This window comes from Apus apus, chromosome 8 (assembly GCF_020740795.1).
Source record: "Apus apus isolate bApuApu2 chromosome 8, bApuApu2.pri.cur, whole genome shotgun sequence".
In the NCBI taxonomy this organism is placed as follows: Eukaryota; Metazoa; Chordata; class Aves; order Apodiformes; family Apodidae; genus Apus; species Apus apus.
This window is the reverse complement of record NC_067289.1, coordinates 9,240,582-9,259,774: the sequence shown is the minus strand read 5'-3', so window position 1 is coordinate 9,259,774 and position 19,193 is coordinate 9,240,582. Positions and strand designations below refer to the sequence as shown.

Sequence of the window (19,193 nt, the reverse complement as noted above, 5' to 3'; positions counted from 1 at the left end):
TTCTGGATTTTCTTACTCCTCGAGGAGTCTGCTGCACGTATTTATGCTAGTCAGCATTGTCCTTGTGGTCCATAATTTTGACAAAGAGAAACATTCAATCCACAATAAACAAAATAAAATTATTGTTTTTAGACAGTGAAAACATTCTTAATATCACCGTTCCCAACTCTGTTGGGAACTGAATCTGCACATCAAATGGCAATCCTTGGAATTTTTCCCACATTTCATTTGGAAATACAAGGGGAGAGAGCATTTTGCAATTCAAAGTTATATTTAGTTTGAGGAACTTAAGCTATATCTAATTGCAACATATTTAGGCCCACAGTAGTTTGCATCAAGCCAGTATTTTCACAATGTGTGCAGGCACATACACACACGTGTGTGCTGCTTGTGAGCATTGATCTGTATGGATGAAATCTTAAGTATATATTAAAAAACAAATCCAGAAAGTAAATAAACATTAGCTGTCAACTGTCGTTTCTTAAATGAGTTTAAGCCAGGTGATCCCTCAAAAAATGACAGGTGTTGCTTGGATATGGTTTTGGGAATCGTGTTTGCAGAGGAGCTGGTCCAGTAGATGAGGGGGGTGTGCCAGGATCTTTTCAGGGACAGAAGGAGGATGCAGCAACTTGCTGCAAGAGCTTTCCTAGGTTATACAGTGTAATTGTGGGAAAAAAAGCCCAGAGGAGCTTGAAAAGCTGTCTCATCCCTCCTCAGGTAGACCAGGTACCTCCTCACCCATCCATGTGCTCGAGGAGTCAGGAAGGGCTCGCCTGGGGTAACTTGCAGGGCCTTGGATTAGCTCGCAGTGCTGTCACTGGTGGTCTTGTCCATGTTCTAGCAAAGGTGATAGAGTTCACATTGCTTTCTTGTCACCACTGTTCTGTGCATTTCTTACTGGTCAGTGAGCTATGTTGCCTTCTGTTGCACAGATGGGCTGATGTGGTGCTTATTGGTATTATCAAAGGGCTGGTTGCATAGGTTCAAGTCAGGCCTGTTGAGCTGTGTTTGAGCACACTTGTAGCTTTAAAAGTCATTGTAGAGCCAACTGCTTCTTTCAAAACACAGACATCTAGGCAGTTGTCATCTCAGCAAGCTGTTGGAAAAAGCCTGGGAACAGAGGTGAGGTATTAATGGCAAGTGTGTCCTGACTGTGTCCTGTGTGTGGCATCTGGAATCTGCCAGCACATCCAGTGAGGGAGCCTGAATAAACCCAGGGCGGATACTGATGGTGCTCTGCTCACACAGCATTACTTACACCTGTTTAGTCACTCCATCTGATGTTTAACTTATGGAAAATGACTCAAAGATGAGGACAATGAAGAAACAAGCTTGCTAGGCAGAGCTGCTGAGACTGACCTTTCCTGCACCCCACTGTTGGCTACTTTTCATTGTGGGTGTAATTGTAGTCCTCACCCTCCATCCTTAGAGCAGTAGGGACCTGGCTGGCTGAAAAGCACTATATCAAAATGAAATAACTGTAAGAATTTTGAAATGTCTATTGATGAATATAATTTTGTCTGATATCCTGCAGTCTGGGGACACCTCTTACCATCTGTGTAGATTTTCTAGAATCAAAAGTTTGATTTGTCACTTTTAGTAAGTTTTTAGAGCCTTCTCCGTTCACCTGGGGGACTTTTTTGTTTGAGATTTTGCTGGCTGTGTCTACAGGGTCTGCAAGTAATTATTAAACGTGAGTTTTATTAACCATAATGTTAAGAGCCACAGCCTTCTGTATAACTGCTGCAAGTAGCTGTGTGTCCATACAGCTGATTTCTGAGCCTTTTTTTTTTTTTTACAGGCTAATCTGTATTGCTCTTACATATTTCAAAGTCAGATTAAAATGGGAACTCCTGTTGATATATGTCACAAAGTTTTATTGCTCATCACAGTGTACATTTTCCCAGCATCAAAACATAAGTGTTTTCAGTACTTTGAAGAACTGTAGTGTCAGGACAATGGTATATATTATTAAAGGACAGACAGTTTTTTGATAACACAAGAAATAAATGCTTAAAAAAAAATGTTTAGTACTTGAAAATAATAGTGTTTTAGCATTTTGGTGTGTTACACTGCTGTGTCACTGGACATTACTATATGTGTGAACTATGGTGATTTGGAAACAGCTTCAAGACCCCCAGAATGAAGGTCTGGGTTGATAGCAGGTAGCTGTGGGCTGCTTTGCTTGTCATGGGTGTAAGTGAGCAGGGCTGGACCTGGGGGGAGGGCTGAATTTCAAGCCAACGTGTTCACACCACCTCCCAGCTTCCCAAAATCTCATATGCTGCCTTTGGTAGTTGCAGCAGAAGTCCCAGGAGGGAGAGGTGGTTAGGAAGGCTTCATGAGCAGTGCCATGCATGTCCTCCACAGCCACAGGGCAGAGCACAGAGCAATCTCTGCAGCTTTCCCATTAGCACTGTGGCCACATCCAGCTCTGGAAGGATTGCTCTGTGCATGCAGTTTCTCTGCAAGAAGCCCAGTTGTTCCACAAATTACTTTTATCAGACATGGGTCTGTATTTCCATGTGACCATGTACCTGGCACATATAAGCAGGGGAGTTGCTTTCAAATGTTTCAAGTTGTTGCTTCATTTGTGTTTATGTCTCACTTCCCATTTTCCTCTGGATTATTTTTTTTGTCTCTGAAAGGTTCATTTGCTTTGCATGGTAAATCTTTTCTAAGCGGTAACCATCATCCTGTCATCACCAGAACCAGAGCTAAGAAGTTACAGGTGGAAAAAGCTTGCAGGATTGGCTGTCTCTCTAAGGAAAAATGAAGGCAGCTGAGCAACAAGGAAAAAAAAAAAAAAAAAAAATGACCTGGATTTGATAGGGCCCTTGGGAATGGGCTGTGCAGCCTGCCTGGTCAACAATGCAGTAGGAAAGTTCATGCAAACATGTGCCAACCCCCTCCCACGTCCCAAAACTTCCATTTCTCCATCTATATTTTTCCTCCCCCACGGTCCACTTGAGCTCAAGAGTCCCTGCACTGGTGCCTCCCCTCTTTGCCAGGAACAGCCAGTTCTGACCTCTTGATAAAATAGCTGCCTCTAGAAGGGTTTTCCTTGCTCCTCAAATCAGGTTTGTAGGTATTTTTCCTCGTTGTTAAAATTCAATTTCCAATAATAAATTCAAATTTTAAAAAAACCCAACAAAATCCTTAGTAGTCAGTACAGTCAGCAGAAATGTTTGGGGTTTAGTTGGGGTGTTCTGAAGAGCAAATGCTGTAAGTTTTGTGGTTTGTGTTGTTTTTTTTTTTCCTAGATCTAATTTGCATTAGATAACTGCAACAAGCAAGTTCATTAACAGCATTGGCTGTTGCACTGACTTGGCTTGCCTTTTGTGAATTTACTGTATGAAACTTGAATGTGCTGCTTGTCCCCTTTGATTTTTATTTTGATTAGCTTTTTCTTGGAGGAGCACAATAAACCTTTATAGTTGTAAGCTAAAACACTGTGGCCTGCTCTACATGTAATTCACAACTGTTGTTTTGAACACATCAGCCTATCATGTTTGCAATAAAAGACTGCATTGGGAATTCTCTGTGGGCTTTAATTGCATCTGTTAAGTAGAATACTTAGTAATGAAATTAGCACAGGGAAAAAGTGGTCCTTTCTGTAAAAGGTTCTGTTGGTTTAAGCTTGCCAAATAGAAAGCAAGTGAAGTGTGAATTTGAGGGTCTCTGCTCATCCTCCCAACATCCAATCAATGAGCTTTTCATTGGCTCATGTAGAACAGAGTAAATGTTGCTCTTGTGAAAGCATCCTAGTAGTTCAGATGACTATCAAGTATATGTAACTAAAATTTAGATTAAAAATTAGATCATATAAATAGAAGTGTTACCAAATTGTTTTATGAAGATTCACAAAACAGGCCGGGGGTTTTTGGGGGGTTTTTGTTGTGGGTTTTTTCCCCCCCTCTCTGTTGAAAGGCAAAGTGCGGTCAGCATTGGAGTGGGGTAGGACTGTGGCTGTCTGGGGTAGGCTTTGGATCTGACCCTGCAAAGTGCAGAGTTAGTCAGTTAAATGCTATAGTGCTATGTTCATTCTTGGAGAATATGCTACGATTTTATATTTTCTAACTCTCACGCTTTTTTCTGCATCCTGTAAGATAATGAGGGCTTATATCAGAATAGAAAGTAGATGCTAGATCCACATGGGATGTGTTTACTGTAGACTGTCTGCTGTACTTAAACTTATCAATATCTGTACATATTTCATGCATCTTGGTGCCTTTAAAAATGTCATGTTGTGTTTAATTGCATTGTTAAAAAGTATGCATGGAGTAAATCCCACAGTTATTCTGGTCTATTTGACAGCATAGCAAAGCACTTTGTTCAGGTCTGGTTGCCTTATTCCAGGGAGATTAATATATTAAGAACAATTTTAGAAGAAGAATGTAAAATCAGCAATAAGTTTTTTAGAAAATAAAAACTACAAGGAGATGATGAGATGACCAGACAAATTCACCATGAAAGGGGACTCTGGTGGGAAATGATAGTCCTATTAATATATTCCTGAATGTTGGTAAGAGATTAAAGGTCAATCCTTAAGGGCAAAACAAGAAGTAGAGGGCTTGTGCTGCAACAAGGGGGAATAAAAAGAATAGGGCAAATGTATTTGCAATGGAAAGCTCAGGTAATAGAATATGATGCAACAAAAAAATTAATTAAGTAATTAATGTCCATGGGGAAAGTCAGACCTAAAATAGGTTGTGTTTTTTGATGCAGTAGCCATAGAATTAATGGTATTTCCTACAGAGTAGATGGGAATCACTGAAGACTCAGCCCCCTTCTCCATCTTGTATGATTCAGTGCATTTGATTTAAAAGGGAAATCGTGCTTCAAAATGTGGAAACACACGACTGACTTTCCTGTAAGAACTGTGCACCCAGCTATACAGAGAAGAATATGTTCTCTAGCACAAAGGACTCCCTCAGATCTTTCTTGGTTCTGTAGCCTTCTTGAGTCTAAGTAATTGTAGTAATTCTTTTGTTTGTTTTTTCTCTTTAGGCTTGTAAATACTACAGTTCCCAGTGGCATGTTGTGAACTACAAATATGAGCAGTATTCAGAAGACTTTCGACACTTGCCACAGTAAGATACAGCATAAGTTTTTAGTTTTTATGCTTTCCTATGAGGTTTGTGTCCTTTTGTTGAGCTTTGTCCATATTTACACTTTCCTTTGTCTTATATGCTCTGCTTGTTTTACTGTATTTATAGTGCCTTGCATTTTTAAAAAGGAGAAGAGAATGTCCTTTAGCAAAAGTTCAAGACTCTGCAGAATTCAGTAGTATCAACAAACTCTGCTAGTGCTGACTCAAATCCTTAGAAGTGTGTTTGCATATTCAGAGCACAGTTGATACAGGAAAGCTGGCTTTCCATTTTCCTAAATAATGCATAAATGTCACTCACCTTTAACTGGGATTAATTCTCCTTTTAGTTACTCTGTGTAACAGTGGAGTAGGGTTTCACTTAATGCTTTTTAGCTGCACTGTACAAAAGAACTGGGTGCAGCTGGTGATCCAAGGCTGCCCATTAAAATCAGCATAAAGGTGCTGGGAGGAGACTGAACAAGTTCCTTGACTTGAGTGGAAAGAAATTAAGAATTTGGCTCTCATTGCTTCTCACATGACTTTCCACTCACACTCCTGTCGCTGGCAGGTTTGTACCCTCTGCCCTGAGGACTGTTTTCAGAAGAAGTTAATGAAATAATGGAATTTTCAAACAAGCTGTGTTACTGCCTCCTCTCCTGGAATTCAAGGCATAAAAACCATTATACCAGACTAAAAAGGTTGTTATGTGCACATAATGCAGGAATGGGTGCTCCAGGCTTGGTTTGGATGGAAACTATACAAACTAAGCATATTGTTGAAGGAATCTATAAACTGATTCTTATGGTCCATTTAGATGCTGTATTCAGAGGTTTTTGTGCTGCAAGTCTTCTCTAATTTCTGCATTTCCTCTTACATGTTGGTATTCTTATGAACAGTGAATATGATAGTATAAAAAGCCATTAAAAACAGTTTTGCTAATCAGAGATTAATAACATACCTTTCCTTCAGTACCCATCGAACTGACTGTTTTAGAAAATTAATGCATTTAGTGTTCTAGAACAATGTTTGCAGCACAGCAGTTTTCCACTTAAGCATCTTTACTCTTATGAAATATGCATTTGACAGATGTGGCTGCATTACTCTGCACAATAGTACATTTTAGCTGATTATCTATGTCCTCTGAAGGTTATTTTAATATGGTGCTTAATATAATTTACTTTCATGAGTTCATGCTCTAGGGCTGTTACAGTGTCTCTAACTTTTTTTCCCCCTTGCATAGAATATTAAAACAAAACAAGAGACCTGGTTTTGTCTTGTGTCAGCACATAGCACTCAGAAATTGTTTGGATGCAGCACTGGTTGATGTTTCAGAAGCAAAGTTAGAGCAGGAGTGTCTGTCTTTTGATTGCTGAAAGTTGTCATGCTTTTGAGCTTAATATACCTTGACCAGAGCTGGTTTGGAGTTCACCAAATTTCATACCATTTCCAGCCTCTTCAGCATCAGTGTTAGGAAGTTCAGTGTTTTAGACTAACTCTCCTGATGAAAAATAAAGTGGCTTGATACATCCTTATTGCAGTATTGCATCTCACTGTTGATAGCTCTGCATGCCCAAGTTCCACAGTTTTTGTTTCATTTTTGCAGAACTGCTGTCACACTCTCAGAAACCTGAGCATGTTGTATTGATTCCTTTACAGGAAACGGTTGTATCGGGGAAAGAGTGAGCGTTAGGTGTTTAGTTTTGCATCATGAGAAAGGAAGATAATTTATGCTATCAGATCGAGCTGTGGCTAAAGTACTTCCATTCACTGAGGGGGTGCAGAACCTTCTCATGGGCTTTCCCATTTAGAAACACAGAAATTGGAACTTAACAAGTCCTACTTGTTCCTGCTTGTTTGTACTTGAGGCCGTGCTGTGCTGTTTGGCAGTCATACAGCACGTTGAGGAATGGCTGCACGGTGTAGCAGCTTTGTCTCGGATATCCAAGTTAATCCTTCTGAATATTGACCCTTTTTGATTGGGGAGCAGGTGCAATATGCTGCTGACTGCCTCGGACAGGCAGTGAGGACTCAACGTGGCCATGGTGCAGCACCACTGAAGTAGTGGTGCAGCACCAGGCAAGAGCTCAACAAGTTCACAACATGACTAAAATGTTTAGCAGTTGCTTTATTTTTTCTTTGAGCATGTTTCTCCTTTGAGGTTTTCCTCTGGTCTTTCTACCCTTTAAATTCTTCTCTGTGAGTTCTCACTACCTCTTTTTACAGCATTTGTCATGCTTTGTGCTGGTGTGTTCTTGCTTCTCAAGCAAGTGGAAAGGTGGAAGAACAGGGTTTGCTTAGCATGTGCTGTGGTGGACAATGTGTCTGGGAACAGGAGTCGTCATTAGGCAGTTTTTTATGTCGTTTCTAGAAAACCCAGAACATCTGTGAAATATTTCAGGTCTGGTCCCTTGGAATTCTACATCTTCATATGGATTTAAAGAGAGTAGGCAGACAAAGAGAGGGTATACCAAAGAGGATAATTTTTAGATAAAAACCTACTGGCTTATTCATTATTTGTCTAAAAATGTGAAGGCTTGAATGGTGTTTTTTGTAAAAGGTGGAATTTGGGTTGAGGTTCTTTGATTTGGGGGGGGCATTGGGTGTTTTGGATAGGAGGGAGTGCTTGTGTAAGAATTTTTAGCAGCTGTCCTTGATTACATTGGAAAAGCTGCAATGGATTTCCATCACAGATATTCGTAATGCTTTTACAGATATCAATAGATTGCAAATGTTCCTTGTATACAAAATATTGATCAGTTGTTCAGGTTAAATAAACACTGGACAAACCTGGAACAAACTAAAACTGGGAATAAAACACTCCAGTCTTCTGTGTGCTTTGGTTCTGCTCTGCTGAAATGCTGACTTGGATTGTGGTGGGGTAGTCACATCATGAGAACACAGACTTTGAAATGGGGAAAGTGAGGAGGAAATGCAACATACAGATTAGGAAGGTTAGAGTGTATAAAGCAATAGGAAATGCAAAGGGTAAAAGTTACCACTTTTTTATTGTTGTTGTTAATTAGTGACATTTAATATTATGCGCTAGTGTGAGATAAGGGTCACTAAATTGAGAGAGAAGTCCGACTTCGGAGTGTGTGGTTTCTCAGCTTCTCTTTGGATTGACTTCCTTGCACAGTAGAGAGTAGTGTTGTGCTGCTCCTGCTCCAAGGCTGGGTAGATGCAAATAAGTTCTGGAGCAGTCAATCTTCCTGATAAGTGATGGCTTTTAGCATGACGACTTTTGTCGGTTTTCATATCATAACTGAAGATTCCAAGATGAGATTTGTAATCCTCAGGAATTTGAAAACAATGTTGGTACATCTCAGACCACAGAAAAAGCCCCTATTTTTCCTCCATTTAAAAATAGCTTTGAGTTTTTCACGTGTGCATTTAGCTGTTACTTAAGCTTTAGTTCTGCAACTTGTAAGTACTCTGAAATAAAGTAACAATTTATTTTGTGCTTAAAATTAAGCAAATGCTTAAGTGCTTTGCTTTTCATATTCAGTTTTGGTTTTAAGTCCACAATATGAAGATCTTAAGTGGCACCACATCAAAAAGACATCTGTGTATTTTTAAAAATTACTTTAAGACTGTGCTCCTCATATTGAATAGTAAAAATATATTGAAATATTAAAGAGACAGAGAAGCTTTAAGCCAAATGTTCTCATGTTGTTCTTGGTTAGGAAAGGCTATTAAGGAGTTAATTTTCATGCATTTTTAAAGCCTTAAATGGGATATCTCTTTGGAAATTCTTTGGGTTTTATTGCCTGTTGTGACAAAAGAGCAGTGAAGAGAACAAGAGGTGGTGTTTCATTGCTTGTACAGAAAGGATGCAACTCCACAGTATTGGAAAAAAAATATATCTTGAGCTAAATTAAAAAAGCTGTATTTGAACCTGTAGTGATTTTTAAAGGAGGTAGCAGGATCACAGCAATGGGTGTCCTGAAGATCCCCTGGGGGCTCAGGGTGGTGGCCTCCCTGAAATAGAAGGTACAAAATTATTTGAAATAATAATAAGTAAAGACTTTTCCTTCCCTTCCAGAAATGAATGTAGACCAGAGAAACTGCCATCACATTCCTTTGAAATCGATCATGAAGATGTGGATAAGGATGAAGTATGTGTTCTGTCTTTTGGTGGTTTATTTTTAGTTTTGTTTTTCTCTGGGAAGAGTTATTTCTTGGTTTAGTATCAAATAAAGAACGATAATGAAAGCTCATCATCTCATATGAAATATTTCATATTTTAAATAACTGAATTTAGTGGAAGAGCTTTGTCTATTATGTCATCATGTGCACAGCAGGCGTATTAATAACATTTTAAAAGGGATGAAAGGATGATTATTTGTTGGCAAGCAGATATTCACACATTTTTTCATCTTAAAATTCAAAAACCAAGTCCATGCAATATTAATCATGTCTTTCATGCAGGATACAACATCCCACTCCTCTTCAAAAGGTGGTGGTGGTGGAGGAGGAGGATTAGCAGCAGGAGTTTACAAGTCTGGGTGGCTTTATAAAGGGAATTTCAACAGCACTGTAAACAATAGCATTACTGTTCGGGTAAGGCCACAGCATCATTCTTTCTTTATTCCATGTGGATTTATACCCCCCACTGAGGCATGCTTCTTTGCTACTGTCATTTAGCTCTTTATGTCTCAGGTTTGATTACGGTACTTTAAAAGATAGTAGAGTAATATTGCAGTTGTCTGCAAAATAGTGCATTGAAGAGCAGTTGGGAGGTGCCTGTTGTTTAAACCCTGTGAGTGAAGTATGAGTGACAATGATTTGCAGTACAACAACTGACATTCTTTTTTTCTGTTTCCCACTTCAGTCATTCAAAAAGCGCTACTTCCAGCTGACACAGTTGTCGGATAATTCGTATATTATGAATTTTTATAAAGATGAAAAAATATCCAAGGAGCCAAAGGGATGTATTTTCTTGGATTCTTGTACAGGAGTCGTACAGGTAATTTTCTGTTTATTTCATTGTATTGTTTTGGTGTCAGAGAAATTTACAAAGGCAATTAGAAGATGGCATACTTTAATGAGAGCCTGATCTCCATAGCAGTTTCATTTCATGAAAATGCTCTTTAAATTGGGGCAAGTGCTCAGACCAACAGGTTACAAACACCACAGTTGAATTATGGTAGCAGATCACGCTCTTGGCCCATGGCACATGTGAGAAAAAAATATCCTAAAATGTTTTGTTTCACTGAAACTTTCTTAGCTGTCAGATTGTGCCTCATGCTTACTAGGAGCATACTTGCTTGTCGTGGGTTAAAAAGACTCAGGTTACACAGCTTTGGCTGTTGGGCAAGTGATAAATTAATCCTGTATCCTGAGCCTCTGTGAAGATCATCACTTTTGGAGGTGATAGAGAGTCTTAATGGCAGCAGGTAGGACAAAGCCTTGTTGTTTATTGTGGCTTAGATGAATAAATAGCCAGAAATGTCTGACACCACCTATTTTTTGGTGGGGTTTTTTCATATTTTTTTTACATTCTAAACAAGATGTTATCTTGAATAGTATGTTACTGTGGTTGATCTAGCCTCCTGTGTCACTAAATAAGGAAATTCCTTGGATTTTTTAGCTATACTTTATTCTTTACTACTCAACCAGTAAAGACTGGTAACAGTGCTAGTGCAGACTGCTTTGAAAAAAATCTTCCAGGTAATGCAAGGAAAAAGCCCTGATAAACAAAATCTATCATTGGTTAGGAAGTATCTCCTTCACTCCCAAACAGGCCCTTTGGAGCAAGAAAAATAATTGATGTGTAATTCATTCTGGAAACAATATTTGCTGACAGCCCCTTGCAGAACCTCGCTCCTGCACCCAGTAAAATAGGGCAGCTCTGTAGGGAATTACTCTTTCCCCTGTGTAGTTTGATAGGATGTGGGGTTGTTTTGTTTTGTTTTTTCCAAATAGGTGTAGGAAATGGTGGAGATAAATATGTAGAGGGACAATGATGTTTGCCTGCGTCAGTCCATTGGCTTGAAAGACCCTAACAGGTAGCTTGGAGGTGTGGCAGAAGCCATAGAGAAGGTTCTTATACAGAAATCCTGTTTAGAAATTACTGCTTGCTCCTGCTAGCTGGGAGTTTGTGCTTTCTTTTAGGATGGGTCTCAGCCACAGTTCCAGTTAAGCCCTGAGCATCCCTGTAGTGTAGTTTCAGATACAGATTTTGATATAGCTGTTCCAGAGGGTGCCGGTGACACTCCATGATAGCCGAAGTGTCCTGGCCACAAGATTTCTGGCCTTTTTTATTAACCTCTGACAAAAAAGCTCAAGAAATATTTTATATCTTCCTCCTGAACTTTGACAGCTCCCTTCTAAATCTACAGTGTTCCTCCAAATTGTCCCAAGTGGTTTGAACTTTATGGTCTCTTCTCACTTACCCCAAGACTGTTCTGTGACTGACATTTAGAATGGGATGCACCAATGTGTGAGCTATCTTCACTATCAAAAAGTGAGAGCCTTGGCCAAGGGGCTAATACAGCACGTGTCATCAGCTGTCAAAGTCTGTGATGAACTTAGGATCATAGGACAGAAAAACAAAATCTGGGTTAGAGTTGCCATAAGCAGGGAGACCGTAGAATATGGACAAAAAATTGGGTAGAACTGAAGATTTAGAGGAACACTGTGATGTGAAAGTTCTGATTTAATGAGTTTTAATACCACTATAAATTGTTTAACTCTCTATTAATTACTTTGAGCTTCTGTTTTATAGAGTTTGGATATCTAAAATTTAGTACACATCCTTGAAAAACCATCTCCAGATAAAACACAGAATATTTCCAAACAATTCTGTTACTTTGGAAGAATGACCCTGCAGGCAGTAGACTTAGCATGATGTTTCATTTATAGCTCATCTGTAGTAGTTTCTTTTGAATCTGGTATTATTTCCTTCTGGAAGAAACTTTAAACTTGAAATTAAGTGTTGAAGTTCACCAGTCAACCTCAAGGTCCATATACCATGTGGAAGGACTGATAGAGAAACAAACTGAGAAATGGTACTTTTTCCTCCCACCTCTTTCCCCCCTCCCAGCCCCGGTAACTGATCAGGAAGAAAATAGTCAGCTTTAGTCTTGAAACCAAGACTTTGCTGTAGAGCTCATCTGCTTGCCAGAAGTCTGAAGTGCAGATGGAAAAGTGGATATTGAAGTTTTCCTGCCCTAAGGCTCTGAAGATTCACCATGTGAGATGTATTGCTCTGTTAGATAATGTCTAAGAGTGTTACAGTTCCTGCTTTCAAGATGTTGGCCATGTCTGTAGGGGAAGTACATAATAGAGATAAGAAATTAATTCATTTTGATGCTCTATCTACTTCATGAAGATAAATTGAAACATAGCATTTTCTTTTATAGATGGTGGGTAAAATGGTGTACATAATCCACTTAACCATATAATCTATCTTTAAAAGTTTTGAATGGCCATTACCAAGATTCTTGGCATAGTTTTGTTAAATTCTAGCTCAGTCAAGCCCTCATGTTATATCAGTAAAACCACTTTCAGTCACATTTTAGTCATTGTTTTCCATTAATCTGAGTGTATGAAGTGATTGGAGGACTAGAGTGATGTCAGGATCAAGAAAAATACTGGGACAACCAAGAACCAATTGCTACAAAACCCAACCCTATTCTTACCCTGTGTTGGGTGAACAGAGAATTCCAGTAGCAGAACCAAAAAATAACACAAACGCATGCACATACACACATACAATCCCAGGTCAATTTGAAAAGCCAAGGTTTCACTGACAGTTGACCCAAGTAGCTCTAGAAGAAGTTGTTCAGTCTTAACTGATTCCTGAGCTGGATCATGACATGTGATATAAGGACTGGAGCAAGTGATTAACAACAGATTGAGTAGAAATCTTCTAAATCATCTCTGCTGCTGGAAAAAAAATTGTTCATGGAAATTTATTCTCAGTGTCTTGGCTTCTTGGTCTCCATCTCTGCTAATCAGTATCAGATTTTGCCTCTGTTCCTCTTAAAAATATCACTATCATCTCACCATCTGGTTTAGAAGCTACACTTAGTAACTTGTTGATATAGGACTGTACTGAGACATGGTTATAGTCTGTAGAACTACAGGATACAATTGTCACATTATTTGAGACTATTAATCAAGAAACCAACAATATATTGAAGCAGCCAGTTATGGGGTGGATGAATTGTTGTGGGGTTTTTTTGTCAGCATTGCTCCAAGGTTAGATGTGTCAGCAAAAATGGTGGCAATTTTCTGGAATATTGAATATAAAGTGGTGGCACTGATTTCCATAGCCAGTTGTAAAATATTAATGAAGTAATAGGAGGTAGGACATATTAAGAGTTCTTTCAGATTTAAACAAGGAAGAGAGTCAATTGATGCAACTACTTCCATAAGACAAAGAGATACAAGCCTCACTGATTTGATACACATGAAGAAAGAAGCACATTCTATTAGATCTTACCACTTTGTTTAATATTATTTAGCTGTTTCAGTAAATAAGCACTGGTTAATCCCTGTGACAGAACTTGATGGATTAACCATCTACTGCAGGTAAGGTCTGGTGATACAGATCTTGGAACTTGAACTGTTGCCAGTATATTGGGCGTTTTGTGTTATTCTAACTTCATGAGATGTTCAGAAAATGTTACCTTTATGTAGCTTGTTAGCAGCATCTGTAAATATCTCAAAACAGAAGATTTTATAGGTTGTTCGTAATTAGTTTTGAGTTTGTGTCCACATGCTGACTTTGCTTGCTAATTTGAATTTGGTGAACTCGGTCCTGTTCCCATTGTGGAATTGTTCATACAACTTAGCACCACTTAGGATCTTTTTGAGTGGTGTGCTGGTAAGGTATAGGAGACTTGGGCTTTAGAGATGTGCTGACCAGACAGCTACAGCTCATGTAGCAATGCTGTCCCTTTACATCCATGGTCTTCCATTGTTCCACCTGGGAGGTATTCCCCAATGTAGTTTGAAGTGTTATTGTCCATAGTCTTACATTTCTATGGCTAAATAGACATATATTTGGCCATTGAAAATCTTAGATGCACAAAGACACAACAATACATTGACATAAATTTGTGTTAATATCACACTACTTGAATTTTCTTTATAGCTATTAATTTTGCTTAATGTTGTTTTTTAAGGAGTGCCCAGTTATACGTCCATCTTACAGATGCCTTTTTCAGTATCTTTTCATAATTAGGGCTAGTGTTTATTTTTGTTTTCCTTTTGTTCCAACAGAATAACAGGCTTAGGAAACATGCCTTTGAGTTGAAAATGAATGATCTCACATACTTTGTGCTGGCAGCTGAAAATGAGCAGGATATGGATGACTGGATTTTCACTCTCAACAAAATCCTGCAAATAAATCCAGAGGGAACCATTCAGGAGAGGAAAAGTGCAGATCTCACTGATCTGAAACTTGGTAAGAGTGAATAGTCTCTTGCATTTTATTTTTTTTTAATCAAATGCAAAAAACTGAACCTTCAGATATCACTATTGAATCATTTTAACTGCCTGAGTCTGTAATGTATTCTGCACCTATTGATTTCTGACGAAGCAGCACCAGCCTTTTGGCAGTCCCTGAACAATGTCATCTAACTCCCCACAGATTATTTTCCAAAGGCTGTGGGGGAGGTAGAGCTGCTCCCCACAAATTCAGCAGGAGTAACGTGGCTCTGTTTTGCATATGCAGCTCTTCTTAAATATAGTCCTCACTGTCAATGATCTTACTAGTACTTTGTGGTTTACTGTCTTTGGAGCCTGAAGGTTTTTAAGAGTTTTGTGCTAGAGAGGGGTTAGATCCCTTCTTTTTCTAGAGTTTTGTTTTATTTAAAAATCTGAAGCTAATAATTAAAAAAAAAAAAAAATCCCAGCTATGGTATAATGCTTTCCCTGGAAGTTTGAGTTTTCATTTCTTGTTTTTGTGAGTTTGCATATTAGTATGATTTCACTGTGGAAGAAAGAATTGGATGTTCTGTTACACACCACTCCTCATCTGACAATAACTCATTCCTCCACATAATAAATCCACATTCAGTTTGGATGAACCCCAGCTGAAGTTCTAAGCCTGAAAACTCTTGAAACCCTAGTACATACTTGAACTACTTGTGCTCTGAGCTGAGTCAAAGCTTTGAATCCATGTGCATTTGAATCTTGGGGAAGTTCAGAGCTAATTGAAGGCTTTAGCCTGATGTTTATAATAAATTCTGATTTTGAAGGGACAGGATACTCTTCATGTAGCCAAAGATGGTTTTTTGTAATTTGGAGGCACAAAAGACTTGCACTTCAGAATCAGAGAAGTACTTTTTGAAAATCCCACCCATAAGGTGGGATATTAATGAAATGGAAAGAAATATGTGCATAGAAGGTCAAAGACATAAGGCTAGCAGAAAACAGAAGTCTCTACTGGTAAAAACCCTGATAACAAGCAACAGGAATGTGCTATGGAGTTTAACTTGTCAAAAGGCATGATGCTTTCTTGGCAGAAGACCCCTAAATGGCTGAATTACCTAGTGAAATCAGAACAGTCCCTGGGGAGGTAAGTAAAGCAAAGGGACTGCTGGATGGTGCTGTTCTCTGCATCCATAGGTTTGCAGCTCATGGAGTTCAGAATCCATCCCTCCCCTTCCCAAATTGCTGGTGAGGTCCTGCCCACCTCACTGAAGATTCACTTTACTGGGTGTCCAAAAATCTTTCAGTTGACATAAACCCCTGTTGTTGCGTCAGAAGGAGCTGAGAGAGCAAAGGAAGTGTCTTTGTTGTGGGCATGAATATTCGTCATGGAGAAATGTGTCAGATGTTTCACTTAGTAGAGTCAGGCCTCTTGTATAAAAGCTTAAATACAGAAATATAGACTAAGTTACAGTAAGTACCAGTGGGAGATGAGGTTGAGGAGGACAGAAGCTTACATTAGTATCTCTTCTATTTGCTAGTCTTTTGATACTAAAGGAAATAAAAAGAAATAGCACAGAGATAAATTTTTATCTTTTTTTTTCTTTTTAAACCATATGGTAATAGCAAGTGTAATAATTTTTTTTTGCATTTTTTTTTCTTCTTTTCAAGACACAGCAGAAGTTTCAATGAATTATGATTGCTCTCAAGAGGAGACTGACTCTTCAGAGAACGCCTTGCACCCAGACTTTGCAAAAGTAATGGATGGTCATATTTACCTTTACAGGCTTAGTGGAAAGTGCTACCTAGGTGAAAAAATGTCTGCCAAGAGATAATCATTAATTTTGTGAAAGGTCTGAAAATATAGCACAGCCCATTGTGATTGTTAAAGCCATGACAAATGACAGGGATAATATTTTTTCTGAACAGTTGATGGTTTGGTTTATATGAGAAAAGCTCCAGTGGATGTAAAGACAGTAGGTACTTCCTAGAGTGCTTTGATTTAGACCTGTGAAGTCAGTAAGGGTCTGGTCCCTGCAGTTACCTGTGAAATACTTACTCTTTTTAACTGCATTTCAGAAGAGTTTGGCCCTTGGAGAGCCAAGATTTCCTGTGTGGCTTACAAGGAAATGAGCTGTGAACTGTTCATTGCCTTCTGTAATGTCACTGAAAGATGCATGTTTTATGAGGGAAGGTGCTTTGTCCTCTGGATCACATCAACTGCCTCATGTGGATGAGATAATTGCAAATGGTGCTAAGGAGCTTTTTGATGAAACGCTAAACTGGAAATATTTTACTACTTTTTCTTAAATGAATGCACAATCTGTTTATAAGTTTCTGCCAGAGAGCTACTCTAGATGGTACCTATCTACGCAGCCAAAAGCTGTTTGAGGATATTACTCTCACAAATGTCAACTGAAAGCAGGACAGGATTTGGTCTACATTTTACCGTAGGTTGTATTTGTATGTATGAAGTGGTCATCTAGAATTAAAAAAAACAAACAACAAACCAAGAAAAAAACAAAACCACAACACAAATCTGAAACCAAACAAACAAACAAAAAAACAAACCCACAACCAGATAAAAATGTTAACTGAGTTTTTGTATTAAGGACAACTGTAGCATCTGATCTGTGCATAGACACTTTCTAATCGTTTAGTTAACACAGATATCTCAGAGGTATCTTAAAATATCTCAAAGACCACCGGTGGCCTGCAAGGCTAAAAGAGATGGTCTGCACGTTGTGTGATGCTTGTATCGTCCTTTATATGGTTCATGCCCGTCCCTCCCACCTTGCTCTATAGGCCTGGCTGCAGCAGTGATCTGTGGCTTGTGCCCATAGCAAGTCAATCCCATCCCATCTCTACCTAAACCACTGTATCAGAGACACATCTGGACCTGCCTCTGCAAGTGAGCCCACGGATGGGGCATGTTAGGAAACGAACTTTGTGCTCTTGGTCTTGCTGAGCTGCTCTGCTTGTTAGTTAATGTGTCAGCAATGTCATGTTGTTGTAAAAACATAAAAAGTTGAGTGGGACCTGAACAAGAGCATAGATTGTACCGTGTCAGGTAAGGTTTGTACTTTGCCTTAGGCAACGAGGAAAGCTGTGAACTCCATTAATAATTCAGAGATTGAAAAGTAAATAAAAGTTTGGAAAAACAAAATGAAAAAATGTCTGAAAGAATCAAACACATTTATACTGAGTAAAAAACATTTCCAAGATGTCAAGAGGGATCTGTAAGGGGAAGGGAATATGTAGGGCATGCTTCACGTGTTGATGAATAGGCTTAAATAATGGGGGGAAAATTATCAAAGTTAGACATGAGGATTAACTTTTAAAAGGCAGGGTAGGAAAACACCAGGTGGCTTCAGGAAGTGTTGAGTTGATTTTATCACAGACTTTATTATTAACTTAGGCACATGTCTGTCAGAAATAAGACAGACTGCTCCTGCCTTGTGGCAGAAGGGTGGATGGGAAGAGGACTACCAGCTTCACCTTTGGGTGACACACTGCAATCTGTCTAGCCACACCAAGGCTGAGATGCACTTCCCTCCTCCCCTTTCTGCCCTTCCCATGACACAGGTTTTCTGTGGGGCTCTTGGCTTTTTTTTTCCTCGACTTGGGAATCCCTAAAGTGATTTCAGTGCAGTCATTCACTGTTCTGACATCTTACACAATGGATTCTTTAGTAACATATTTGAACTTGAATTACTTAATTGATCTATTTTGGCATTGCTTAGAAGTGTATCATGACCTGAAATCCCTGCTTCACAAGCATATGAGCTTTAAGGTGCTTTGGGATAAGTACTGCAGAAATGAGAAGTGCTGTTTCAAGTAAAACATTGATCATTCATTTAGAAGTCTGACAACTTTATGGATTTCTGTTCTTGTGCAGAAAACTAATTTATTATCTGTTACCACAGTACATCACAGAAACAGAAGAATCAGTGAAAGCCTCTCGAAATACAGAGCGACTAAATCTTTTCTCTTTGGATCCTGATATAGCAGTAAGCGATTTATTATTTTTTTCAAGTTCTTAGAAGTTTTAAAATACAGGTGGTGTGAGCTAACTGGGTTAGCTAGGCCACCAGAGCAGGCTGGAGTTCAGCAAGCAGCTGTGTGTACCCAAGACTTCAGCTTTGAAGGGTAAGGGGAGTTATCTCTAGGCTGGAGAGATTTCTATATAGACTCTGCCCATATTTGATCACAGAATGGTTGAAGATGGAGCTTGGGAGGTCATCTAGTCCAGTCTAGCTAAGCTTCAGATTATTAAAGTGAACTGAAAATATTACAGTAGCAGAATTTTTCTTGACTGGGAATCTTACATGAACAGTGTTTCTATTGTTATGCATTACACTGAATTAGTCTGCAAAACCATGAATGGATATAAAAAGCAGTGGGGCAGTACAGTTGAAGGCACAAAAGGCTATCTATGTGAAGAAGTGTAGCTGGAAATTTAAGAATTGTAGGTTGCTTTTTGTTTTTTTAATTTTCAGCTTGCTTATAATTTAATGCCAGAGTTCCTGTTTCAAAGAGTGTTATTTCTTGCACTGAATGTACACTTATTGGTGATTTAACTGGAAATTTTATTTTTTACTTAAAAAGAAGACTTAAGTAAAATCAAGATAGGTACATATTCAAACTTGAACCTGTTTTCAGTCAACTGTAGTACCATTATGAAAAAAAATTAAGCAATTTGAAACAGTGGTGTGGT

The 19,193-nt window shown here is 38.8% G+C and overlaps 1 protein-coding gene across 10 annotated transcripts in view; it reads left to right on the top strand.

The window, feature by feature from the left end:
- DOCK10 (dedicator of cytokinesis 10) overlaps positions 1 to 19,193 on the top strand; it is a 146,680-nt gene that overhangs the window by 67,011 nt on the left and 60,476 nt on the right. For all 10 annotated transcript variants that reach the window (XM_051626315.1, XM_051626324.1, XM_051626317.1 and 7 more), the window contains exons 4-10: positions 5,011 to 5,093; positions 9,135 to 9,207; positions 9,521 to 9,652; positions 9,924 to 10,058; positions 14,324 to 14,507; positions 16,148 to 16,233; positions 18,403 to 18,486. In XM_051626315.1, coding sequence (XP_051482275.1) covers positions 5,011 to 5,093; positions 9,135 to 9,207; positions 9,521 to 9,652; positions 9,924 to 10,058; positions 14,324 to 14,507; positions 16,148 to 16,233; positions 18,403 to 18,486 — 777 coding nt within the window. The remainder of the gene's footprint in view (positions 1 to 5,010; positions 5,094 to 9,134; positions 9,208 to 9,520; positions 9,653 to 9,923; positions 10,059 to 14,323; positions 14,508 to 16,147; positions 16,234 to 18,402; positions 18,487 to 19,193) is intronic.